General features: G+C 60.4%; 2 protein-coding genes across 9 annotated transcripts; one reads left to right on the forward strand and one right to left on the reverse strand.

Moving 5' to 3' along the window:
- The first annotated feature begins 185 nt into the window (after positions 1-185).
- On the forward strand, positions 186-7,021 carry SIGIRR (single Ig and TIR domain containing). 8 transcript variants are annotated; one of them, XM_066252484.1, is made up of 10 exons: positions 186-338; positions 3,294-3,458; positions 4,041-4,239; positions 4,692-4,825; positions 4,949-5,089; positions 5,467-5,610; positions 5,762-5,864; positions 5,935-6,088; positions 6,280-6,469; positions 6,724-7,021. In XM_066252484.1, exons 2-10 carry the CDS (start codon positions 3,452-3,454, stop codon positions 6,885-6,887), a joined length of 1,236 nt encoding a protein of 411 aa, XP_066108581.1. In that variant the 5' UTR covers positions 186-338; positions 3,294-3,451; the 3' UTR covers positions 6,888-7,021. The 8 variants fall into 8 exon arrangements, with proteins under 8 accessions (XP_066108581.1, XP_066108583.1, XP_066108586.1 ...); XM_066252486.1 differs by having other exon boundaries at positions 196-338; positions 3,297-3,458; XM_066252489.1 differs by lacking the exon at positions 186-338 and adding an exon at positions 836-1,240.
- An 864-nt stretch (positions 7,022-7,885) lies between these two features.
- Positions 7,886-18,285, reverse strand: PKP3 (plakophilin 3). The gene is made up of 14 exons (XM_066252493.1): positions 18,141-18,285; positions 16,488-16,683; positions 14,181-14,260; positions 13,444-14,075; positions 13,232-13,355; positions 11,148-11,352; positions 10,655-10,829; positions 10,133-10,250; positions 9,844-10,014; positions 9,581-9,766; positions 8,937-9,090; positions 8,562-8,754; positions 8,399-8,486; positions 7,886-8,207 (listed from the first exon to the last, which is right to left on the reverse strand). Exons 1-14 carry the CDS (start codon positions 18,219-18,221, stop codon positions 8,172-8,174), a joined length of 2,439 nt encoding a protein of 812 aa, XP_066108590.1. The 5' UTR covers positions 18,222-18,285; the 3' UTR covers positions 7,886-8,171.
- Positions 18,286-26,060: the final 7,775 nt, after the last annotated feature.

Below are 26,060 nucleotides of genomic sequence, written 5' to 3' on the forward strand. Positions count from 1 at the left end.
GCAGAACCACAAAAGGTGCCCCTACAGAAGGATGGTTGAGTCTCCAAGCAGTCCCTCCCTGTCTCCGATGTTTTCAAGGCTGGTTGGGCTGGTTTGACCTGTGCCCCCAGGCCTGGCCACGGGGCTCCTGAGCGCCAGTTTTGTGCTCCAGCCTTGGGCACCAAGCGGGACACTTGGGTCCGTCCTCGGCTCAGTGTGTGGGCGGGTCTGCACCTGCTGCCGCCGCTGGGGCTGTTGCCTCTGCGCACCTGGCCTAGGTGAGCCGCCCCGCCCCTCGGTGGCGCGCTCCCCAGGTCTTGGCAGCAGATGAGTGGCAGTCACGGCTCAGGCCCTCGGGGGTGAGTGAGGTCGCCGACTTTCAGAAGTCGGGACCAGACCAGCTGCTTGGGGACTAGGTGGGCCCTTTTCCCCGAGGAGCCCCGGGTTGGGCTCGGTCCCGCAGGAAGTGGCCCAGAGCCGGGTTGGCCTGTCCCGGTCGTCCGGAAGCCCGAGCCCGTCAGCGAACCAGCAGCTTGGGCCTCCTCGCTCCGCCCGACGCGAGCAGTGACTTCCTTGTGACCTTTGCTCAGGAGAGGGGAGGGGAGTGCCGACATGCACAGCGACCCCCCACCAACGCCCCAATCTCGGATCGCAGGCCTGAGACTTCCCTGTTCGCGGGGCGGGGGGGGGGGGGCGACCCGAACCCGAGAAACGCGCAGGGGCTGTGTCGCTTCGGTCTCCAGGCGGAGCCACCGCCATCTGCGCGTTCCCGCGCCCCATGCGCGCTCCGATCCGGTGCGCGCGCTTGCCCGGCTGCCTGCTCGCCGCACCTGGAGGGTGGGAGCGCTCAGTTTGTCTACCCCCGGGAAGGCGGGGAGAACCCGGCGCCGTGGGCCTGGGAGAGCAACACGGAGCCCCTCGGCCTGAAAAGCCACGGCCTCCTATGCACGTTCCTTCTTTCCTTCAAGAGAGACGTCTGGGGCGCAGCATGCGCGAGGCGCACAAGGGCTGCGCACCCCAGATGAGGGGCAGACGCCGGAGACTACGGGGTGCTGAGCGGCAAAGCCGGCGTGGGGCCGGAGGCCTGCGCGGGCGTTAGGGCGGAGGAGCCAGGGCTTTCTAGGAACCACAGATGTGGGGCCAAAAGTGCTGGGCAGTGCAGGGGGCGTGTTTGGATTCCGAGGGGGTTTTCTCGAGAGCGCCGGAAGCCATGTGGGTTTTTCTGCTCCCCTTGGATACTGGGCCTGGGAAGCCAAGGAAGGTGAGGGACGTCAGCAGAGGGGGGTGTGCAGATCGGCTGGGTGCTGGTGGCACAGCGAGGCACACGGTTCAGTGGACTGTGGCAGGAGTTTTGAGAGGCAGCGACTCTGTTGGGGAACACGGGGGGAGCTCAGCTCTGCTTCCTTCCGGTGCTCCTAGGCAGTTCAGAGGTGGTCACTGCGCTGAGGCGCTCTGCTGTCTGCACAGCCTCCTGCCCGCTAGGCACCTCAGGGAGAGGCTGGTACCTCCAGCAGGCTGAGGCTCAGTTCTGTGGGACCTTCATCCAGGGTTCTTGAGGGGCCACAGAGGGGCTGGCCAGGCTGGGACAAGGTCAGATTAAGGATGTCAGAAAGCTGATGCTACACTGAAGATGCTCTACTGGTGGCCCCGTGTGGTAAGGGCAGGGATGGGGGCTCATTTCTGTGGATATCGTTAACCAGCCACCTCTTACTGGGCCCTGAGTCCCAGGTCAGTCTGGGTGTGGAGACAGTAGGGACAACTGGAAATGCTGGCTGTCCGGGGGAGCCTCTGCCCAGGTCCCCTCTTTACTTCCTTATCTGGAAAAGGGGGCACTGTCCTCTTACCCCAGCCTGAACCCAAGGTGATACCACAGCCCACTTGTAACTGCTTACCATTTGGGGACCACACCCGAGAGGTGGGCAGGGAGGAGACCAAAGAGCCCTTGCTCAAGGCCCCATTGTTGGCCGGAGTTTCCACAGGACACCCCCTCACCCTAGCAAGTCAGAGGTTAGAGACACACCTGGCCGCTCACTTAGTGGGGGAGGGAAGGACATAGAGACTCCTCCCCCACTTCCCTGGTGTGAAGTCTCCGGAAAGCGGGCTGCCCTGCCCAGCTGGCCCTCCTGTGCGTGCAGAACCGTCCTGACTTGTGGCTTTGCTGGCCAGGACGCCTTTCCATGGCTCTGGGCCCCGTCCTCTCGACAGCCTCCCCCCACACCTCAGGCCTGGCCTCGGGAAGTGCGGGAAGTGCGCTGCCTGGGGGGCTGGGGCGGGCCCAGAGGAAGGAGCCCTTGACTCAGAGCTACAGGAAGAGCCGCGCGGGCAGGCGGGGCCGGCCGTGGCAGACGAGGCCAGAACCACCAACTGCCTGCCTGCCTGGAGGGGGTGGGTACCTGGGTGGGGTTTAGACCTAGGAGAGGATGTGACTGCAGGGCCAGGAAGCAACGGCAAAGTTCTGATTAAAACACAAACAAAAGCCAGGTCCTCACCCTGCTCGGTGATGGGTCCAGAGCAGCCCTGGCGCTTTGGACTGGGCCAGGGGCCCAGCTGAGTAGAGTTTGCTCAGGTCAATGGCCCCTCTGACCAGCATCCCCAGCAGGAGGAAAGAGCCGGAACCAGGTGACTTTGTGTCCTCCCGCAGCGGCCCCGCTGCTCTGCTCTGCGTGTGAGCCTGAACCCTCATTCTGTGACGCCTTCTGGGCCAGAGGCCTGTTCTTGGAGTCAGGCCTGGCTCAGGGGAGGCCCGTGGCATGTGTGTACTTGTGACAGTGAGGGACAACCGGAGGCTGTGTGTGTGTGTGTGTGTGTGTGCCAAGGGTGGGTGTGTGGTTGTGTGTAATGGGGAGGGTGCAGGCGTTTGTGGCTGTGCCCCCTGCAGGACCTGTTCCAAGTATGTGTGTTGTGTGCCCACTCTGCAGACCACAGAGTGTTGGAGGTGTGGGGAGTGTGCCCAGGGGCCAAGGGGGAGCTTAGTGCAGATGTGTGGGAGGAGGGGCTGTGTGTACAGGGGGAGGGTGTGCAACACAGACTGCAAGGGAGGGGTGTGAAAGGGGTGAGTGTGCAGGAGAGTTCACCCCCTGGCCTCATGAGGGTGCCAGAGGGTGTGGGCGCACTATCCCCCCCTGGGTCATCACGGTGGCCCTGGGGCAGGTGAAGGGTAGCCGAGACCCCCTCCCCTCCCTCTTGTAAGGTGCCTGTGGAGACGCTGTGTTGCTGTCCCTGTGCTCCGCTGGCAGCTGGCGCACAGTGCTGTCTGTGGCCAAAGTTATATGTTAACTCATTTTGTTCTTGTTTAACTTGCTCCCTGGGGATAGCAGCAGCCTCTGACCCCTCCTGGCGCCCTGACTGACCCACCACAAAGACAGAAAGCAAGTCCTGTCCAGCCCTTGGGGTCCAGTCTGCTCAGCTAAGGAGCCCGTGGCGTCAGGGGTGATACCGTGGCCAGCCTGCCCACGGAGGCCCTGGTCAGACCATGGCAGGTAGATGGGTCAGAGAGGGATGGGTGGGCACGGCCCCACTCTCACCCGCACCTCACTGGCTCCAGGCTGCCAGGTCGCCGGGTTCTGCTCACACTCCTCCAGGCGTGTGGGGGTGGGTGCTGCTGGGGGGTGCAGGGGGGTGCAGAGGGAGATGTGGGCTGCTGGGGGGTGCAGGGCGAGATGTGGGTTGCTGGGGGGGGGTGCTGCACCACCAGATGATGGCCGTCTTCTAAGACTCCTACTAGTGCTCATCAGCCAAATTTTAAGATGAGAAATTTCAGGTCTCAGAGAGGTGGGAAGGCTTGCCCATGGTCAGCAGAGGGTCCTGGAGACCTTGCTCCCATTCCAGTCCCTGAGTCCCCGAAACCACCGGTGGCCACACTCACTCAAGCTCCCCCAGGAGCAGGCAGGGCTGAGGCTGCAACGTCTGGCCCTTCATCCAGGGCTCATGTCCTAGGTGGACGAGCAGCCAGATGCTGGACATGTCACCAGCCATCCTATTTTTCCTAGACCACAGATCACGTGGACAGTGGAAGCCTGGTGTCCTGAGCATGGCTGACCTGTTGGGTCTTCTCTCTGCAGGCGTCTGCAACAAGCCCCCTGACTTCCTCTCTCCCGCCGGAAACCAGGTCCTGGGGCCTGCCCTGGGCAGTGTGGTCACTCTGAACTGCACGGCCTGGGTGGTTTCTGCCCCCTACTGTCCCCTGCCTTCCGTCCAGTGGCTAAAAGATGACCAGCCGCTGGGCAATGAAAGCCATTATGACCTTCACGAGGATTCCTGGTAAGAGACCACCCTGGATATGCTCTCTGACCTACCGCCCGGTCTTAGAACCACCTGGAGAGTGACATCTCAGACATGATGGGCAGAGTGCCTTTCTGGACACAGACTGAGGGTCAGGGACTGGAAGGACAGATGGCCCCCACAGGTACCCTGTTTATCACCCAAGGCCTTGGGTGCTGGCCGAGTCCTACAGCCTGAAAGAGGCACTGGCCATTGGGCCAAGCCTGGCATCAGAGGACCCCCGGGACCCAGACCCAGGATCAGGGTGACTGTCGCCAAACAGATCCACGCCCCTCCAGAGTTCTACCACTGCTCTTAGCTCACGGCCCCCGGGCCGCCCAGGAAGACCAAACCTGCAGCCTCTCTGGGTGAATCCCAGGCAGGTGGGCCTCTGGGGTGTCCACCTGATGTTCTCAGGCCCCTGGTGAGAGGTTGGGGCCTGGTCTCCTCAGGGTCAAGGCCAACTTGTCAGAGGTGCTTGTATCCAGCGTCCTGGGGGTCAACCTGACCAGAGCTAAGGACTACGGGACCTTCACCTGTTCTGTCCAGAATACCAGCTCTTCCTCCTTCCTTCTCCGGAGAGCTGGTGAGGAGGAAAACACAGGGGTGCAGGGTAGGAGGGAGGCCTGGGGGGAGGGCTTGGGGAGCCCAGAGACTGGAGGATGCTGGGGGAGGGGGACAGTGGCTCAGGCTGCAGCTCTGTCCCCAGGCCCCGCGGGCCACTTGGCAGCGGTGTTGGCCTCACTGCTGGTCCTGCTGGCCCTGCTTCTGGCGGCCCTGCTGTACGTGAAGTGCCGACTCAGTGTGCAGCTCTGGTACCAGGACGTGTACGGGGAGGTGGAGATGAACGGTGAGCGGGCGGGGGGGGGGGGGGGTTCTCTGCTCTGGGCAGGGGGTCGTTCCTAGTAAGTGGAGGCAGCTCTGGAGGTGGGAGATAAGGATGCCTCAGCCTCGGAGGGCTCTGGTGAGCACCTCTTCCAGGAAAGAGGGACTCCATGCAGCCCAGGAGGGCATAGGGCCTGGGTCAGCCGGAGGGGCAGGCAGCCTGTATTCTGCTGCACGACTCCACTCGCAATCCAGTATTGGGGAAGGGTGTGCGTCTGGGGGACGGGCCTGGGCCCTGTGTGCACGTGTGGGGAGAGGGTTAGGGACTCCCAGGGAACGGCCCCTGGAAGTGGCTGCGGACCTTGAAGGTGGATGCGCTGACCCACCGCCGTCTGTCCGCAGACGGGAAGCTCTACGACGCCTACGTCTCCTACAGCGACAGCCCCGAAGATCGGAAGTTCGTGAACTTCATCCTGAAGCCGCAGCTGGAGCGGCGTCGGGGCTACAAACTCTTTTTGGATGACCGCGACCTCCTGCCACGGGCGGGTAGGGTGGGTGGCGGCACGGGTAGGGTGGGTGGCGGCGCCCGTGGGGGGGGGGGGTTTCCGCCCCTCCCCCTCCTCTGGGCCCAGGCCCCGCCCCATCTCGCCTCGGGCCACGCCCCGTCGGTCCGTCTTACCCGGGGTTTCCCCCGCAGAGCCCTCCGCGGACCTCCTGGTGAACTTGAGCCGCTGCCGGCGCCTCATCGTGGTGCTGTCCGAGGCCTTCCTGGGGCGGCCCTGGTGCAGCCACAGTTTCCGGTGCGCCCCACGCTGGGTGAGGGGTGGTGGGTGGCCCGGCCTCGACCTGCTGACGGTGCCGCCCCCACAGGGAGGGCCTGTGCCGGCTGCTGGAGCTCACGCGCAGACCCATCTTCATCACCTTCGAGGGCCAGCGGCGCGACACCGCCGCGCACCCCGCGTTGCACCTGCTGCGCCAGCACCGCCACCTGGTGACCCTGCTGCGCTGGAGGCCCGGCTCTGTGGTGCGCAGGGTGTTGTGGGCTCTGGAGTGGGTGGGGGTCCCGTGGCCTGCTGCCCGGAGGACCCTCCTCTGAAGTTCCAGGAGCCAGTGGATGCACTGCAGAACGTGTTGTTTGGCGCGCGGGAGGGGGAGTGGCTTCATCGCTTGCAACCCCCATGTGTTCACTGCGCTGTGTCCCACCTTGGCCCCCAGACGCCTTCCTCCGATTTTTGGAAAGAGCTCCAGTTGGCCCTGCCGCGGAAGGTGCAGTACAGAGCGATGGAGGGGGATCCCCAGACCCAGCTGCAGGATGACAAGGACCCCATGCTGATTGTGCAAGGCCGAGTTCCGGAGGGTCGGACCCTGGACCCGGAACTGGACCCCGACCCAGAAGGGGACCTGGGTATGAGCACACAGCCCCGCTCCTGACCCTGAGAAACTCGGCCTGGGGTGGAGCGGACTGCACAGGGTAGAGGCGATCCCTCCCTGCTGTCCCTGGATGGGATTGACCCCCAAGGACTCCCTCACTTGATAGCTTCCTCTCATAGGCACTTGGGCCCGAGGCCTGCCCAGAGCCCCCAGGACCTCAAATATCACCACCCAGAACGGTGAGCAGGGAGTGAGCTCAGCTTAAGGCCGGTGGTCCCCCTTCTCCAGGTGTCCGAGGACCAGTCTTTGGGGAGCCACCTGCTCTACCGCCTGCCAGTGGGGTCTCGCTGGGTGAGGGCCGGGGCAGCGAGATGGACGTCTCGGACCTTGGCTCCCGCAACTACAGCGCCCGCGTGGACTTCTACTGCCTGGTGTCCAAGGATGACGTGTAGCCAGTTCCTCACCTCCAGCAGAACCACAGTGACAGCTGGGAGTGGGACCATGGACCCCGCCTGCCTGGGCCCTGGGACCCCTGGGGAAGGGGGTGGCCCCAGTGCCCCTTTTTGTGCCAGAAAATAAAGTCTTGTTGGACCCTGCCTGGGCCTGTCCTCTCCTGGGGCAGGAAGCGGGGATGCAGTGTCCTTCACCGGATACCTCTCCTGCCGCCTCGGGCTCTCCAGGGCCCTCGACTCCTCTCTCGTTTCATTCCCATGGCCACTCAGACACCAGATCTGGCTGTCCGTTCCAGCCGTCCCTCTCTCTGTCCTGCGCTAGCTCAGGCACATCTCCTGCCACAGCCTCCTCGGGTCCCTCAGCTAGGGGTCAGCATGGCTGTCCCCACCCCCTCTGGTCCAGACCCATCCTGGGGAGTCAGGTCCCTTCGAGACTCCGAGTTCTGAGGCTTTGCAGAACTTGCTTGTAAAGCTTGGTTGTAAAAACATCTGCGGGAGTTGTACAGCCAAGTGGTCTGGTTCAGTGAGATGGGGGAGGGGTCCCAGAACCTACTGGATCCCAAGCCTCAGATGGACGACTTGAGGGTCCCTGGTCATGGTGCCCCAGGCCCAGGGGAGGACAAAGAGAGCTGTTGGGCGCTTTTGCCACCCGAGCGGAACAGCACCGAAGTTGGCAGCGGTTACTCCTCCGCGCAGGAAGTCCCCGTCTCTGCTGCATCTGCACTGCAGGCGGCACCGAGGCCTCTGCCATCTACCCCACCTCCTCCACTCCTGGCCAGCTCTCCTCGCTGGACACTCCCTCCTCCTCGTTCCGGGTCTCCTGACCTGGGGCAGCCTCTGTGTGAGCCCAGGGGCAGACGTGGTTGTACTTGGGGGCGTTGTGGAGGACTCGGGGGTCAGACCAGCCAAAGAAGCATGCGGGACTGTGATGCTGTCTTCTCGATCACCTTTATTCCCGGCACTGGCTGTCCTGAGGCACGGCCAGGCCATGGCCAGCCCCACGTCTGTCAGCGTGACCTGGTCATCACCCCACACACCAGAGTAGCCTCAAACCCTGCCCCACCCCCTGCCCTGCGGAAGCCAAGTCCCCAGCTGCAAGCTCCCTGTCCCCTGTCCTTTCCCTGGTGGCCCGGGCCTTTCCACGTTGCACACGGGGCTCCAGTGAGCAGCCCCTGGGCCACCAGCCTTCTCCTCCAGGCTGGCCGGCAAGCAGCACGGAGTTGAGCCCGTCCCTCGGAGGCTGGACGGCCGAGTCTCATGGTCCTCCTCTGGGAAAGGCCTCGCCTAGGGGCCCAGGAAGTCCTCCTTTCGATAACCCTTCTGTAGTTGGGGGAGGGCAGTGAGTGAGAGGGTGCCAGCTGCCCTGCATCCCACCCTGCCCTCCCCAGGGTGCTGGTGTGGACCCCTTTCCCTGGGTCTCCGGCTCTGCCCTGGTTTCCCAAGTCCCTCCCCACGTCCTGCCCCCAGCCCCCACACCACGGCCCTGCCTGCCCCGGATTGCCGGAACATACCGCCCGGAAGTCTCGGTGGAGTTTATTGTACTGCCACAGGTTGGCCAAGAGGCTGGAGGCTGCCCGGGAGGACTTCTCACTGTCGGGGCTGGGGGACCAGGGCAGGAGTCAGCAGGGGACAGGCACAGCCGGAATGCGAGGCCCGGGGAGGGGGGGTCCTCACCTGTCACGCTTCTTCTTGATGAAGACCAGCTTCCGGAGGCCGTCGAAGTACAGCAGGTCGCGGGCGGCGATGGGACTGGCCACCACCAGGTTGTTGAGCACGGCGATGATGTTCACCAGCACGTCAGCCGGGGGGGACTTCTCACCCACGCTGCCTGGCAGCTTCTCGATCAGGTGGCTCACCACCTTGGTGGCTGTGGGAGGCCAGGAGGGGAGTGTCAGCCCCTCTCTCGGCCCCCCGGGGAACCGCCGTGCCTGTCTGTCTGCCCACCAGCTTGCTAGCAGCCAGCCCCGGCGAGCAGCAAATAAAGGCCAGATCCAGGGGAGGGCCCACTGGGCGGGCGAGGGCACAGCCTGGGGCGGGACGCCGACTCACACATCTCGTCCTTGTTCCTGGCATTCCGAGACAGGTTTCGGATGAGGCCGGTCAGCGAGCGCAGCTGGTGGTGGTCGGCCGTGCGGACACGGTCCAGCAGCGGGTTCAGGATGCGCTCCTGCTCCAGAGCCAGGCGGCTGAGCACGCCCGCCCACTGCAGGGGGGAGAGGGGCTGGTGAAGGTGCCAGAGCCCCCTCTGCAGCCTCACGGTCCGCCTGTGAGGAAACTGAGCCAGGACTGGCTCCTCTCTTATTCCGCACCCCAGCCAGGACCTCACCAAGGGTGACCCCTTGACCTCCTGGCACCTCCCCCCGACTCCGTGCAGAACCTGAAAGCTCAGGACCCCGAGGCCTCTCCCGTCTGTGATGCTGACCTCAGCTCCTGCTGCCCCTCAGCGGCATCCTCTCTCCTGCCCCTCCTGCCCAGGCCAGAGGCCTTTACTCTCGGGTCATGTCCCGCCTTCTCTCCTCTGTCCATCTGGTGCTCTGACCCGTCCCAAGTTCGCACTGGTCCCGCCGTCCCTCTCCCAACAGACTGTGAACTCCCGGAGAACAGGCTCCCGTCCCAGTGCGCCCCCGTGGGCCCTGCATGCAGCCAGGTGTGGCTCCCCTCAGGCCGGGGAGCCTGCTCTGCGGTCCCCTCACCCTGCGGTCACCGGCTGTGATGTTCTGCAGGGCCCCCGCTGCCGCCTCTGTGGTGTGCCGGTTGAGCTCACAGCGCTGCAGAAGACGGTTGTACAGACCCACGATCTGGGGGCTCCACAGCCACTCGAGGCCCTTGGGGTCCTTGGACACCTCGGCGAAGGTGAGCGCGTCGGCGGTGAGGGGCAGCTGGGCGGGAGGGCGCGGAGTGTCAGCCGGGCTCAGGCCTGGGCAGCTGGCCCCCACCCGCCCAGGCCTGAGCCCACCTCTCGGAGACGCCGGCTCTGTGGCGTGAAGCAGCCCACCACCTCGCCGGGCGGCGCCCCAGCCATGTCCCTACGGCCTCGGCCCTCGAGACGCTGCAGGGCCGACGGTGGCATCTCGTCATACAGGCGGTAGGACAGGTTCCTCAGCACGCACACAGCGTTCTCCACGCTCTGTGGGGACAGACTGTGGTCGGAATGGGCTGGAAGCCCCCCTGGCCCAGCCTCAGACTGTGGTCGGAACGGGCTGGAAGCCCCCCCGCCCCAGCCTCCTCAGCACCGCGGCCCCCACCTTGTCCTCGCACTTGCCCACGTCCAGGGCATGGTTGATGTAGGTGACCAGCGCATCCACCAGCCCGTGGCACTCGCGCATCTTCTGGCGGGTGGCCTGCGAGGCTGAGCTGAGGTTCCTGTGGATGGAGGCAGATCAGAGACCCCCACAGGGACCTGAACCCCAGGGCTGAAGTCCTTAGTGACCATTCCCCCACCCCCTCTGGCCCCTCAACACTTCCTACTCCTAGTCCTGTCAGGACGCTGCTGGCCCTGGTCCCACTACACGACCATGCCATCCGCTCCCTGAAGTGTTCAGAGGGAGGAGGTTGCGAATGTCAGATCAAGTCCCTGTTTAATGGAACCGGAGCCTGGTGGCCACACCTGCAACCTCTTCCACTCCTGGGTCAGCCTCGCTTGGCCTGTCTACTACGGACCCTTCTGGCCGTCTCTGCCTCGTTGCTCAGACCTCCCAGGCAACCTGCTATTTCCCCAGGGCCATTGTCTCGGCCTCCTCAAGCCAAATGCCCCCTGCCCGGTGCACCTGAGGAAGCCCGTGGCATTGTAGAAGATCTCGGCCTCAGAGGCGTTCTGTTGGATGAGGGGTGGTCCCCCCGCCCCCGAGAGAGGGCTCAGCACCAGGTCCGTGAGCTGCTCCAGGGTGTCTCGGGCCAGGCGGTCCTTCAGGTGGTCGCTGGAGGACAGATTCCACAGGATCCCTGGGACAGGTGGGGCCGAGGCCATGGTCAGGGACAGCCCAGCAATCCCTCGGGCTTTTCCAGGGGTGGTGGGAGGAAGCTTCCAACCTCCCCCAGGGCCCCGCCTGGCATCGTGGGCCACTAGGGGGGACAGTCAGAGTGTGACTTGGAGAGTCACAGGGCTGCAGCGGGCGCTGCCGAGGACCGGCCCCGGCACCGCAGACCTGATACGAGGGTTGTCGTGGGGACCGAGGAAAGAGCCGGAACAGGGAGGGCGAGCACGGAGACACAGAACAGAAGGGACCCGGAGGCAGAGCAGAGCGGGGGCGGCGCGGGCACCTGTGACGTTCTTGCGCAGCTCGTCGTCCTGCTCACGCAGCGTCCGCAGCAGCTCGAAGATGCCGTTCTCCTCCACCAGCGCCAGCTTGTTGTCGGCGTTGTCGTAGATGAGGTTGCGCATGGCGCCCGTGGCGTGGCGCTGCACCTCCTGGTTGGCGTGGTTGAAGAGCTTCACCAGCCGAGGCACGGCCTGGAGGCTGCGGGCCTGTGGGCACCAGCACGCGGGGTCAGCGCACGTGTGCATGCTGTACGGGTGCGCCCAGAGGTGTGCAGAAGCGTGCAGGGACAGACAGAGGTGTGCAGATGTGTGCAGGGACAGACAGAGGTGTGCAGATGCGTGCAGGGACAGACAGAGGTGTGCAGAAGCGTGCAGGGACAGACAGAGGTGTGCAGATGCGTGCAGGGACAGACAGAGGTGTGCAGATGTGTGCAGGGACAGACAGAGGTGTGCAGATGTGTGCAGGGACAGAGGTGTGCAGAAGCGTGCAGGGACAGACAGAGGTATGCAGATGTGTGCAGGGACAGAGGTGTGCAGAAGCGTGCAGGGACAGACAGAGGTGTGCAGATGTGTGCAGGGACAGACAGAGGTGTGCAGATGTGTGCAGGGACAGACAGAGGTGTGCAGAAGCGTGCAGGGACAGACAGAGGTGTGCAGATGTGTGCAGGGACAGACAGGTGTGCAGATGTGTGCAGGGACAGACAGAGGTGTGCAGATGTGTGCAGGGACAGACAGAGGTGTGCAGAAGCATGCAGGGACAGACAGAGGTGTGCAGATGTGTGCAGGGACAGACAGAGGTATGCAGATGTGTGCAGGGACAGAGGTGTGCAGAAGCGTGCAGGGACAGACAGAGGTGTGCAGATGTGTGCAGGGACAGACAGAGGTGTGCAGAAGCATGCAGGGACAGACAGAGGTGTGCAGATGTGTGCAGGGACAGACAGAGGTGTGCAGAAGCATGCAGGGACAGACAGAGGTGTGCAGATGTGTGCAGGGACAGACAGAGGTGTGCAGATGTGTGCAGGGACAGAGGTGTGCAGATGTGTGCAGGGACAGACAGAGGTGTGCAGAGGTGTGCAGGGACAGACAGAGGTGTGCAGATGTGTGCAGGGACAGACAGAGGTGTGCAGAGGTGTGCAGGGACAGACAGAGGTGTGCAGATGTGTGCAGGGACAGACAGAGGTGTGCAGAGGTGTGCAGGGACAGACAGAGGTGTGCAGATGTGTGCAGGGACAGACAGAGGTGTGCAGAAGCATGCAGGGACAGACAGAGGTGTGCAGATGTGTGCAGGGACAGACAGAGGTGTGCAGAAGCATGCAGGGACAGACAGAGGTGTGCAGATGTGTGCAGGGACAGACAGAGGTGTGCAGATGTGTGCAGGGACAGAGGTGTGCAGATGTGTGCAGGGACAGACAGAGGTGTGCAGAGGTGTGCAGGGACAGACAGAGGTGTGCAGATGTGTGCAGGGACAGACAGAGGTGTGCAGAGGTGTGCAGGGACAGACAGAGGTGTGCAGATGTGTGCAGGGACAGAGGTGTGCAGATGTGTGCAGGGACAGACAGAGGTGTGCAGAGGTGTGCAGGTATATACAGAGTGCAGGTCTAGGCGGGTCTGTGTAGAGAGGTGCAGGTGTGCACAGATTGTGCAGGTGGGTAAGGTGTGCAAATGCATGCAGGTGTGTACAGTGGTGCGCAGGTGTGTGCAGAGGTGTGAAGGTATATAGAGATGTGTACAGGGCTGTGCACAGGTAGTTGCAGAGGTGTGCAGGTGTGTACAGATCGTGTAGATGTGTAGAGCTGTGCAAATGCATGCAGGTGCGTACAGGTGTGTGCAGAGGTGTGCAGATGTGTAGAGCTGTGCAGGTGAATTCGGGTGTGCATGGATGTGTGCGGGTATAGGTAGCCATGTGCAGCGTGGTGCAGGCGTATGCAGACATATGCAAATCACTCCCTCCTGCTCCTCCTCTCTGAGGAGGATCTGGGCAGGATGAAGTCTGCCCAGCCGGCTGGGGGATCAGGAAGGGGTAGGGTGGTCAGGGACCAGAGGTCCGCGAAAGGCAGGGGTCAGCGAGGGTGTTCACGGTGGTCACCTGCTTCTTGGCTGCTGCGTCGCTGTAGCACTTGTGCTGAATGTAGGCTGCTCCCAGCACCTGCAGGTTGGGGTCTGAGGCCATGAGGTACTTAACTGCTGATGGCAAGTCGATGTCATCGAAGCTGCAGAGACAGGGGTCGAGGGTCAGGCTGACCCCGAGCACGGCCGGGGCCGTGGCAGCAGCCCCCTCCCACGCCAGGCCCAGCTCACCCACTGCTGAGTCTCTGCAGGGTGCGTTGGCCGCTGTAGCTGTCCAGCCCACGCACATCCGGCAGGTGGCCCGCCTCGCCCAGGCTGAGGCTGAGGCTGCGCACCGAGGGCACTCGGGCCACGGGCTCCAGCACGCCCCCGGGCAGGGCCCCCGCCCCCACGCGGCTGCGATGGCTGCTCTGGAACCGCTGCAGGGTCCGCATGGCGGGGGCACGGATGGTCCGGCTGGGCGGCCCTTCCGCAGCATCGGGCCAGTCGAGGCCTCCCGCCCGGCCGGAACTGGAGCTGGCCTGGCGCTCATAGGCGAAGGCTCGGTAGGCGGAGGCGGCCGCGGGCTCCAGCTGCTCAGACACCACGCTGCAGTGGTCGTCCAGACCCCCGGACCCCAGCCGCAGTGAGCGCAGGGACAAGGTGTCGTAGTCCACCCGGCTCCCCGCCCCGCCACGCTCGTGGAAGGACACGGGCCGGGTGGGCATGGGGGCGCCGGGCGGGGCTCCTCCGTACCCCGGGGCGCCGAAGGCACTGCTCCCGTTGTGGGCCGAGCTCAGCCTCCGGCTGCAGCTCAGGTCCACGGCTGAGCGGGAGGACCAGGCAGCGGGGCTGTGGGCAGGCTTGGCGATGGGCCGGAAGGTCTGTGGGCAGGACGGGGAGGGCAGTGAGGTGGGGGGGGGCTGGGGCTCCTCCTGACCTAGGAGACCACAACCTCCCTCAGAGCCACCCCCGTGGCTGTCACTCACCGAGGTGCTGTCCCCACTCAGGCCCTGGGAGCGGGAGCTGAAGCCTGTCTGCAGGGTGTGGTACTGGCCCCGGGCTGTACCTGTGGACAGGTGGGCAGGGGCAGTGGAAATCTGGCTGGGCCCAGTGGCAAAGCACTGGCCTCCTGCCTCCCCTCCTGGACCCTGGGACTCAGGCCAGGAGTGGGCAGGCAGGTGTCTGGACCCTGGTCCTTGCGATCACGTCATCTGTCTCTCTCATGGCTCCTCTCTCTTCCAGCTGTGCTGGGGGATAGACAAGCCCACCCCAATGACCTCCCAGACCCCTGGGGAGTGTGCCAGGGACTCCTGTGTCAGTTCTCCTGTCTCTGCCAGCGTACAGCGCCCTCCTCCAGGAAGCCACACTGACCTCCTGTGAGCCAGTCCTGTGCTGTGGTCACACAGAAGTGAGGCTTCGCTCACCGACGGGTCTCCTTGGACCGGTCTGTCCTGAGGGGCCATCCCTTGTCCCACCTGACAGAGCCACACCCACCCCATCCAGTCATACACACACTGAGGGCAGTGGCGCCATGACTCCGTGGTGAGTGGACAGACGGGTGGGTGGACGGAGGGCAGAAGGTGGAGACGCAGGCGACAGACTGTTGTGAAGATGGGTGGATGGGTGGACAGACAGACTGGAGGGTGAGAGGGATGTCTAGGCCAGGAGGAGGGAGGGCGGGAAGGACAGTGAGCAGACACCTGGGTGGTGACCTGGTGGGGGCAGGGTGGACAGACAGGTGGGTGGGGGGTGGTTGGTCAGACGGGCGGATGGACAGATGATGGGTGCATAAGAAGAGGGTGAAAACACGCGGGTCAAACCCGCAGCGTGGCAGGACACACTGGGTGGGGTGGGCACCAAGGTGAGGCGAGGGGCAGGGTCTCTGGGCAGGGAGGGGCTGCCTGCAGGGTCCGTCTCTGCCAGGGTCCTTGGCTGGGGCCACAGCTGAGGTGGGGGGAAGAGTCCCATCTCCTCAGGGTGGGGTGAAGGGAAGGCACCTTGTGCCCCCCCCCAGCCTCTGTTTCAGACCCGCCCTGGTTAATGAGGCTTCTAGGCAGGGACTATTAACCCTTTGACGCTAGTGAGGCTCAGCCTGGGGGGGGTACACCCCCAGCCTGGGGATCTTACCCCCACCTCAAATTATAATCTTCCTGCCCCTAATTGGCAGGGCATCCAGGGTGGTAATTAATCCCTCTCTGCTCCATCCTCCACCCTGTGACCCCTGGGCACCAACTTGGGCACCAGCGAGGCTGAGGCCTGGGGGTCAGGGGTGAGGCCTGAGGAATCCAGGCTGGCCTGGTGGGCCCCTATGCTGGATCACTTTCATGTGAACCACTATGGACGGGGGTCTCTGCCCCTGACATCCTGGGAGGTTCAGCTTACTGTCTAACCTTGGCCCCTCTCGCTGTGGCGTGCTGAGGGAGGAAATGGCATTAACAGTCATGCACACACACATACACAGTCACACAGGACGCACATACATGTGTGCACATGCACACATACATACACAGTCACACAGGACGCACATACATGTGTGCACATGCTCACACACATACACAGTCACACAGGACGCACATACATGTGTGCACATGCACACATACATACACAGTCACACAGGACGCACATACATGTGTGCACATGCACACATACATACACAGTCACACAGGACGCACATACATGTGTGCACATGCTCACGCACACACCAGTGGAGTCAGGATGCCTGCACAGGGCGGTCTGGCTGGCCCTGTGGGCCCCTCCACCCGCTGTTCTCACAGAGAGTATCTGGGTCACTCCAGTGGGGCCTCCCCTGCAATTCCATAGGGGACCCTGGTCAGACGGGCAGGCGGGTGGCTCCTGTCCAGAATTCCCAGACCTGCCCTCACAGTGCTGTCTGCTCTTTCCCGCGGGGCACAGGGGTGGGGAGGGGCCCTGGAGCCGGGCGTCTGTGTCTTCCTGGGACCAAAGTGTGTGTCTGGGTGTCTCTGAGACCCTGTGCGAGCCTGTCATGTGGGATGGGACGTGTGCCTATCCCAGGTTTGCCCCAGAGATGGGCCTGGTTGGCCGGCCTGGGCTGAGGGGCCAGGAGGACCCCTGGGTCCCTGTGGGGTGGTGGGCGGCCCCACCCATGGCTTCTCCCACGCTTGCCTGGGCGGGGCGGTGACTCAGTGCAGGCCGCAGTGAGTCAGGGCGCTGAACCCTGGAGCCAGCCTCATGGAGGCCTGGGGCCCGGGCACCGCCACACCCGCCGAGACCACCTCTTCTGCGGCCATCCCCACCGCCAGGCCTCCGCCTACCTCTGGCCGCCCTGGCGACCCCGTCGGGCTCCGCGGTCCCGTTGTGCCTCGGCTGCTGGCCCAGCTGCAGCAGGCGGGCGCGGACCTGCTCCTGGACCCGGGCGGCTCGCAGCCGCTCGGCCTCCGGCCCCTCCGCGCCCCGGCGGTCCAGCTGCAGGTCGGAGGGCAGCGCCAGGGAGCACACGCCAGCCTCGGGCTGCAGGGCCGACAGCAGGAAGTTACCGTCCTGCATGGCGGCAGACACGCGGGGCCGAGCTCGCCTGGCCTGGGCCGCCGCGGCCGCCTCCAGCCCCAACTGTCTTCACTGTCTCTCGTCCTGAGCCGCCCTGTCCCCGAAGTCCCCTCCTGGATGGCCTCGCCCAGAGCCTCCCGGAGACAGACGCCAACCCAGCCCTGAGCTTGGCTGGGGGCGGGGACACCTGAGCCAGGTGGGAGGGAGGGGCCACTGCCTGCTGAAGGTGGAATTTGGGCGGAAGAACAGGCCCTGCTTGGCCTAGGACGGCCCTGACGGGCCCCTCCTTCAGCCCATCCCAGGACAAGGCCACAGGGGCCACAGTGGTCTGAGCCCAAATTTGTTCCATCTGTAAAGGCCTCACCAGGCCGTCTGGGTTGGGGCTGGCTAGCCTGGTCCTATAGGTCCTAAGGTCAGCCACTCCCAGGAGTCTGAAGTGGAGGGATTCTGCCTTTGGGGGGGTGGTGGTGAGTGCTTTAGGCAACTCCAGGAGCCCCGCCAGGAGGCTGAGGGGGACCCAGGCAGGGGTTGTTGGCATTAAGAGTCACTGTTAGGGGTCAGGGGTCAGTGCTATGGGTCAGGGCTGAGGATAAAGGGCTGAGGGCGGAAGGGGCCTTATCAGGACCTTGTCTCCATCTTGGGTACCTTCGGAAGCTCCCTCCCTACGGTGGGCCCCTCCAGACCTCCGTCCCTAGGTGTTGGAAATCAGTGCCTGCTTTGCCCCCCACCTCTGCAGAAGCCTCACAGGCTGGCTGGGTTCTCTCTGGAGCCCCTCCCAGGCTCCTGCCCCCAGGCTCGGAGGCGGGAAGCTGTTCCCAACACGTGAGTCAGGGCTCCGCAGGGCTGTGATGGGACGGGCGGGCGGGGCTGCCCCGGGCGACTGACTCAGAGAGGCCCTCTTCCTAACTGGTGGGCTGGAGCTGGGTGTGCAGAACCCAGGAGTCCTGCAGAGCTGGGACTCAGGTGTCAGAGTGGGGTGGGGGGGCTAGGCAGTGGGTCTCCCTGAGCCCCTCACCCAGCTGGAGTAGGCCTGGCATGGATCCAGGAGGGGCCCCTGGTAGACTCAATGGGGGCACGGGCTGGGGGCCCTTGCGCACTCCCTGGGTTCCCCTGTCCCCGATGATGGGGACTCTAATAGCCTCTCCCTCCCTAGAGCCTGCCTCTCTCCAGGGGTCCTCCCCTCACCCACCAGAGATGTTTGCCTTAATTGGCAATCAGTCCTGCCAGGTACATGGCCCAAGATGGGAATGGGGGGGGGCAGTGGCCTGGGAGAAGGAGGGGAGAGGTCAGTGCAGGGAGGAGGCAGCTGAGGGTGGTCAGAAGGCAGTGTAGGGGGGGTTAGAGGGTCCCTGGAAAGGGCAGGATAAAGCCAGGGGTGGGGCCTCTACGCTGGAGGAGGGGGTACAGAACGGGAGACCTACCCATTTGGTGGTCCGGACACTGCCAGGCCCGTGGCTCATTCCCGAGACGGCTGCTGCCGTGCGAGGGGTCCGGGGCTCCATCCCCGGCTCGGCAAGCTCCTCGGGGAGACTCACTGTGGGGCCGAGCTGTGGGGGCACGGGAGGGCGGGGTGGGAACGCCCGAGCACCCAGCTCATCAGACCGGTTGCTTCCCTGGGAGACGTGTTTTGTGTGGAAAAATCCCGAGAGACAAGTTGGTGCAGTGCTGAGCGTGCCCGGAGGCGCACGCCTGGACAGGGACAGGCCCGCCCTTCACTGGGGGTCCCCCCAGGCCCCCCTGGGTCCTCAGAGGCCAGGCCCCGGGCGTATGGCTGTATGGCTGGGGCAGGCTGCAGGTGGGCGTCTGAAGGGCCTGTGGGGAAGCCCCCGGTGGGGGGGCTTTGGTGAGGTTGCAGTCATGGAAAGGAGAGTAAGCACCCCGGGGGGGGGGGGGGATGGCCGCTTTCAACAGCTGCAGGGTCCCCAAGGCCAGTTCTGTGACACTTCCTCTCTCCTCCTGGCAAAGAGGGCTGTGTGTACCCAAAGCTGTGAGAAACCTTCCTGAGGGCATGTGGACCTCTTGCCTCTGTGACTCAGTGTCCCTGGAAAGCCTGAGATCCCAGGCTCACTTTCTCTAACTGCTGCTGGGACAGTGGAACCAGCCATGGCCTGGACCTGTCCCTACTGCTCTCAACCCCAGGCTAGAGCCCGTCAGACCCCTGGACCAGCCAGCTTTCTTCCGGACTTCCTCTACCTGGATCCCGTGTGTGTGTGTGTGTGTGTGTGTGTGTGTGTGTGTGTAGGAAGCAGGAGGAAGATTCACTGTGGTGTGGTCTTTCTGGAGGAGGCAGGCCTGTGGCAGAGGGAGGAGGATTCACCGGGAGAGCTCAGAAGACAGATGGTGGGGCCCCCTGTGTGGCAGAGCCTGGGGTTCCACATTCGACCCCTTCAGGCACCTTTGCTGCACCTTCAGGGCAAGAACCTGGAACCTGAGGCTCTCGAGGATGAGTGAGTGACTCCCTTGAGCCTGAATTCTGCCTAGGCAAGACCCGATGGGGGACAGGTTAGCTGCTACACCCCTTCGTCTGACAGGGCTGAATGAACGGGCTGGGACGCCTCCTGGAGGCAGGGACCCCCAGGCGGCTGTCACAAACGTCTTGGAGAGAGAAGCTGGGGAAAAGAAGGAGGCTGTGGAGGAGAGGTCTCAGGGCCCAGAGTCAGAACGGGCGGTGGTGGTGAAAGGAGGACCCCCCTGGGGCTTTGGTGACCCGGAGCTAGGGGTGAGACCCAGAGGGCAACCCTTCTTCCCTCCCCGCCGTCGGGAGCCTGGAGGGGGGCGTGTTAGGAGTAGAAGATGGGGAGGAAAATCTCAAAGATGTTAGCAGCAAAATAATAGTCAAAAACAAAATTCAGGAGCGCGCAGGCGCACAGAGAAGTTGAGTCGCCGCGGCGGCGGGGGCGGGAACGGCGGTGCACACAGCCCACCCGAGTGGGAGTGGCGCAGGTTCATGCAGCGCAGCCCCCGCGCGAGTTGCTGACCGGGACGTGGGGCGCACGCAGCTCGCCTGCGAGGGTCCCAGGGGTACTTGCTGCCTCTCGGCGTCTGGGCTGCTTGGCGCTGCGCCCACGCTCGCAAATCTTTCTACATCCCGCGGTCTGGGCTCTCTCCAAGGCCAGCCCAGTCCCTGCCTCCTCCAGGAAACCCACCTGGGTTTTCAGCCTGGACCTCACCCTTAATCCTGGGTGCCCCTGGGTGGGACACACGGGACCTGGAATCCGCTGCTCCCCCAGTTCCCGATTTGCACCTTTGGTGTGAAAGGTACCCCAGGGATACGGGTCTGAGTTGGCCCCGGGGGTGGGGTGGGGTGGGTGGCATGTTTCATCCACACTCATATCCCACCCCACCCCCCGCCGTCGACCTGCCCCTCTTTCTGAGCTCTTCCCGTGCACAGGGCACTTCTCCGGGAAAGGTGTGTCTGACCACGACAGATTTAACTCTCACGGGAGCTCTCCTGCTGGGGTCCAGACGGGAGCTCTCCTGCTGGGGTCCAGACAGGAGCAAACACAATGGGCGGTCAGGGCAGCTGGGAGCCTCCGGGATCCTTGAACCGCTTTCTAAGCAGAGGCCCCAATGAGGAACCAGTTTTGCACTGGAGGACCCAAAATGGAATTATAGGGTGGCTGGAGCCCAGGCTAGAGGGGGGCGGGGGGAGGAGCCACGGGAATTTTTGGGTGCTTTTTGGCAGTGGAGTGATGATTAGATTTGTGTTTCAAACAGCTTCTGTAAGGAGAGTGAATTCAAGGAAGCGCTGAGACTGGTGGGCAGGTGGCGGTCTGGGGGTCTGGAAGAAGCTGGGGGCTTGGAGACAAAGAGCTGTGGCCCCACCCCCTGCAGTGCCCCCCTTCCCCCAGGAGTGAAAGCTGATGCCACCTCCGTCAGAGTCCTGAGAGAAATGGCAATAAGGATTCACAGGTACCGGTTACCCAGGGCTGCCCATGTACTAGGCAGGTTGCTAAAAAAAATATTTGTCACACTCTGTCCTTTAATCCTTGCAGGAACCCCAGCAGGGTGAAGCTGTGCCCGCCTCCTTCACAGATAGGGAAACCGAGGTTCCTTGAGGCCAGATAAGTTTCCAGAAGTTACAGCACGTAGAGAGTTATAGAGAGACTTCTTACCCTGAGCAACAGCAGGGCAGGAGCAGTCATGGGGGTGGGTTGGGGGCCTTGGCAGGCAGCGAGGGTCCCCCTCCTCCGTCGGGGCTAATGGGTCTGTGCCACTTGCTTTAGTTTGGTTTAAAGCTGTAGTCTTGTTTTATTAAAAAATTTTTGATTGATTTGAGAGAGAGAGAGAGAGAGAGAGAAACAGCAATGTGTTGTCCCACTCATGTACGCAGTCATTGGTTGATTCCTGTATGTGCCTTGACCAGGGATCCAACCGACAACTTTGGCGCAGGGGGATGATGCTCTAACAGCCGAGTGACCTGGCCAGAGGCACCTTGGTCCTGTTCCCACTTCCATGAACCCCTTCCCTGCACCCTTGCCGCTGCAAGCCCCTTGCTCTTGGGTGTGGTCATCACAGGGCTTGGAGACTCTCAGTTGTCTTTGGCTTGAAGGACATCAGGGGACAACTTTTGGCTTGTACTTTCTCTCCCTCAGGACTTGGTGGTGTACGTTTTGCTCATTCTGCATCATGGAGAAATCAGAGTTGGCCTAATCCAGGTGGTGGTGGTGTGTGTGTATGTGTGTATGTGTGTGTGTGTGAGGGGGCACGTAACGCCCACTGCCTGCCATCCAGCAGGGTTTTTACCTCTGGAGTCCAGTGACTTCATGTATATGTGTTTTGGGTAATGTTTTGGCATCAGTGTTTTGAACTATACATTCTGGCATTTATTTATTTTGGAAAGGTTTTCTTCTGCTATATCACTCTCCTATTATTATTTTTTTTTCCTTTTTCATTCCTTCTCATCATCTAGCTTGTCTACGCTCCATTTCCTACTGTCTTCTCATAAATCACTTTTAGCTGTTCCTTCCCATTTCATTTTGTGTGCTTTTCTCAAAAATGTCTTCTGTTTCCCGACGGGGTTTTCAACAATGGCTATTCTTAATTGTGAAATCCTAAGGTAGCTTTTATTTCTGTAAAGTTTTTATTTTTCTTTTCTATTTCCCTACCAAGTCTGTCAGATAATTTCCATTGTTTTTATCATTGATTTTTTTTTAATTTGGTAGGGAAGGCAAGTGTACACATAATACGAAGATCTTCGCCTGTATTTTTTTTTTTAAGATTTTTTATTTATTCATTTTAGAGAGGAGAGGGAGAGAAAGAGAGAGAGAGAAGAGACAGAGAGAGAGAAGGGGGGAGGAGCTGGAAGCATCAACTCCCATATGTGCCTTGACCAGGCAAGCCCTGGGTTTCGAACCGGTGACCTCAGCATTTCCAGTTTCCAGGTCGACGCTTTATCCACTGCGCCACTACAGGTCAGGCCTGATTTTTTTTTTTTTTTTTTTGCAAGAGAAAGAAAGAGACAGAGACAATTAGGGACAGACAGGCAAGAAAGGAGAGAGATGAGAAGCATCAATTCTTTGTTGCGGCTCCTTAGTTGTTCATTGATTGCTTTTGGGGTGGGGGTGGGCTCCAGGAGAGTGAGTGACCCCTTGCTCAAGCCAGCAACCTCGGGGTTTTGAACCTGGGTCCTCTGCATCCCAGTTCGACTCTCTATCCACTGCGCCACCGCCTGGTCATGCTCATTGATTTTTTTTTTAGGACTATTTTTTTAGAGCAGTTTTAGGTTCACAGAACAATTAAGAGGAAAGAACTGAGATTGCCCTGCTCCCCACCCCCTCCATGCACAGCCTTCCCCATTACCAAGGGCCCCCACTAGAGGGCGTGTGTGTTACCATTGAGGAACCTACACTGATACATCCTAATCGCCCAGTCTTGGTGTTTGCACATTCTAGAGGTTTGGGCAAATGCACCCATCACTCTATCAAAGTATTTTCGCCGCCTAAGGGTCCTCTGTGCTCACCTGCTCACCCTTCCCTCCCACTGCTGCCCCTGGCGACCACCGGTCTTTTTCTGTCCCCATAGTTGTGCCTTTCCCAGAGTGTCACAAGAGCTGGAATCCCGCACAGTGTGTGGTCCTTTTCCTAAGTGTGTGGCTCCTCTCTTTTCGTAATATGTATTTTAATTTTCCTCCGTGTCTTTTCATGACCCGGCAGCTCATTTCTCTTTGCCCCTGCCTAATATTCCAAGGTCTGGATGGACCGTTGTTTATTCACTCATTCTTCTGTGGAAAGGCAACATTGTTGCTTCCGAGTCTTGGCGGTTATGAATAAAGTTGCTACACCCAACCATATCCAGGCTTTTGTGTGGACATGTTTCCAACTCCTCTGGGTAAACACAAGGAGCGCAAGTGCTGGATCCTGTGGGGAGCGTATGTTTGGTTTTGTGAGAAATCGTCAAACTGCCTTCGGAAGCGGCTGCACCCCCTGCACCCCCACAGCAGCGAGGGAGACGCCTGCTGCTCCGTGTCCCCCAGCCCTGGGGTGTGAGTGCTCTGGCCTCTGGCCTCCCCAGTAGGTGTGCAGTGATGTCCCATTGTTTTAGTTTGCATTTCCCTGATGACATATGATGTTTGAGCATCTTTGCATATGCTTATTTGCTGTCTATATATCATTTTTAGTAAGGTCTTTGGACTATTTTTTTTTTAATTTGGACTATTTGTTTTCTTATTTAAAATTGTTGAATTTTGCCTGACCTGTAGTGGCGCAGTGGATAGAGTGTCGACTTTGGACACTGAGGACCCAAGTTCGAAACCCTGAGGTCGTCAGCATGAGCGCCGGCTCACCAGCTTTGAGTGCGGGGTTGCTGGCTCGAGCGTGGGATCACCTACATCAGTGGTCCCCAACCCCCGGCCGTGGACCGGTACCAGTCCGTGGGCCATTTGGTACCGGTCCACAGAGAAAGAACTTAATTACTTCCGTTTTATTTATATTTAAGTCTGAACGATGTTTTATTTTTAAAAAAATGACCAGACTCCCCCTGTTACATCCGTCTAAGACTCACTCTCTACGCTTGTCTCGGTCACGTGATACATTTATCCGTCCCACCCTAAAGGCCGGTCCGTGAAAATATTTTCTGACATTAAACTGGTCCATGGCCCAAAAAAGGTTGGGGACCACTGCTCTACATGACTCCATAGTCGCTGGATTGAGCCCAAGGTTGCTGGCTTGAGCAAGGGGTCACTGCCTTGGCTGGTCAAGGCACACACGAGAAAGCAATCAATGAACAACTAGGAGTTGATGTTTCTCATCTCTCTCCCTTCCTGTCCATCTGTCTCTTTTGCTAAAATAAAATAGTTGAATTTTAAGTTATTTTTGTATTGGGGGTAATGGTCCATTATCAGATGTGTCTTTTGCAAATATTTTCTCCCATTGGTGCCTTGTCTTCTCATTCCCCTATCTTTGGCAGAGCAGAAATTTTCAATGTTTTAAAATACAGCTCATCGCCTGACCTGTGGTGGCGCAGTGGATGAAGCGTCGACCTGGAAATGCTGAGGTCGCCGGTTCAAAACCCTGGGCTTGCCTGGTCAAGGCACGTATGGGAGTTGATGCTTTCTGCTCCTCCCCCCCTTCTCTCTCTCTCTCTCTCTCTCTTCTCTAAAATGAATAAATAAAAATAATTTAAAAAAATACAGCTTATCAATGACTTTTTTTTTTCCAATTACTTTTTTTTTGGCGCTCATCTGAGTCATTGCTGTACCGCAGGTAAGCTAAGTTGTTCTCCTCTGTGATCTTCTAGAAGTTTTTTTTTATTTTTATTTTTTTTATTTATTCATTTTAGAAAGGAGAGAGAGAGAGAAGGGGGAGGAGCAGGAAGCATCAACTTCCATATGTGCCTTGACCAGGCAAGCTCAGGGTTTCGAACCGGCAACCTCAGCATTTCCAGGTTGACGCTTTATCCACTGTGCCACCACAGGTCAGGCCTAGAAGTTTTTTAATAGTTTTGTGTTTTGCATTTACGTCTGTGACCCACGTTGAGTTGACTTCGGTGAAGGGTGTAAGGTTTATTTATTTATTTATTTTTGCGTGTGAATGCCAGGTTGTCCCGGCACCATTTGTTGTAGAGACAAGACTCTCTTTATCTCCATTGTATTGCTTTGCTGCCTCGTCAAAGATCAATTGACCACGTTTATGTGGCTCAGTTTCTGGGCTCCGCATTCTGTTTCATTGACGGATGAGTCTGTTCTTTAGTCAGCCCCACGCTGTCCCGGTTCCTGTCGCCGTACAGCCGGCCTTGAAGTTGGGCAGCACCAGTCCCCAGCTTTGTCCTTCTCCTTGTCCTTCAACTGGCTAATCTGGGTCTTTGCCTCCACGTCAACTTTAGAATCCATTTCTTGATAACTTGCTGGGATGATGGTTGGGATTGTGTCAAATCTATAGACCAAGTGGGAAGAACTGACATCTTGACAATATTGAGTCTTCCTGTCTGTGAACATGGAATGTCTCTCTATTTACTTATTTGTTTCTTTGTTTTAGTAGGAGAGAGACTGACAGGCAGGAATGGGGAGAGATGAAAAGCATTAACTATTAGTTGTGACACTTTTAGTTGTTCATTGATTGCTTTCTCAAATATGCCTTGGCTGGGGGGGCTCCAGCTGAGCCAGCGACCCCTTGCTCAAGCCAGCGACCTTGGGCTTGAGCCAGCAACCCTTGGACTGAAGCTGGCAACCTTGGGGTTTCGAACCTGGGTCCTCAGCATCCCAGGTTGATACTCTATCTACTGCGCCACCACCGTTTAGGCTTCCCAACACCATGTATTGAAGCCTTCCCCCCGCCCCCTGCAGTGTGTATCCTTAAGTCCAGAGCTGGTTCTTCTCTTGTTGTACAACATCTGTAAATGGGGACAATTCCATAGGAATTAGGTATATGGGGAGGAGTGAGCAGTATCAGCTGGGGGCATCTGGTGTCTTCTGAGTAGGTAGGTAGGTTAGCTACGTGCTGTGCCTTGTGAGCACTAGGCCACGGTGAACCAGCAGGACTTGTGGTGGTGAAGTCCACATGTCACACGTGACTTAGTGTCTATGAACATCTGGCTGCTCCAGTCAGCAGCCCCAGAGCTGATTGCCTCTTCTCTCTTTTTTATTTTCCCCAGCAGGGCCATCTCCAGAATCTTATTGGGGCCAGACTGGAGCGTCCATGTTTCCTTTCATCAGAATTCTTCCTGCTGCTCTGTGTCTACGGGTCATGAACCTCAGTGAGGGATGACCTGAGGGTACAAGTTGGGTAAATCTCAAGAGGATTGTCTGGGCTACTGGACTCGTGTGCTGCCTTCCCATCGGATGTGAACGAGCAGGTACACAGAGTGACAGCTGCAAAGATGTCCACGCCCTGAGACCTGGAACA

Source organism: Saccopteryx bilineata, chromosome 1, assembly GCF_036850765.1.
Source record: "Saccopteryx bilineata isolate mSacBil1 chromosome 1, mSacBil1_pri_phased_curated, whole genome shotgun sequence".
NCBI classification, from domain to species: domain Eukaryota; kingdom Metazoa; phylum Chordata; class Mammalia; order Chiroptera; family Emballonuridae; genus Saccopteryx; species Saccopteryx bilineata.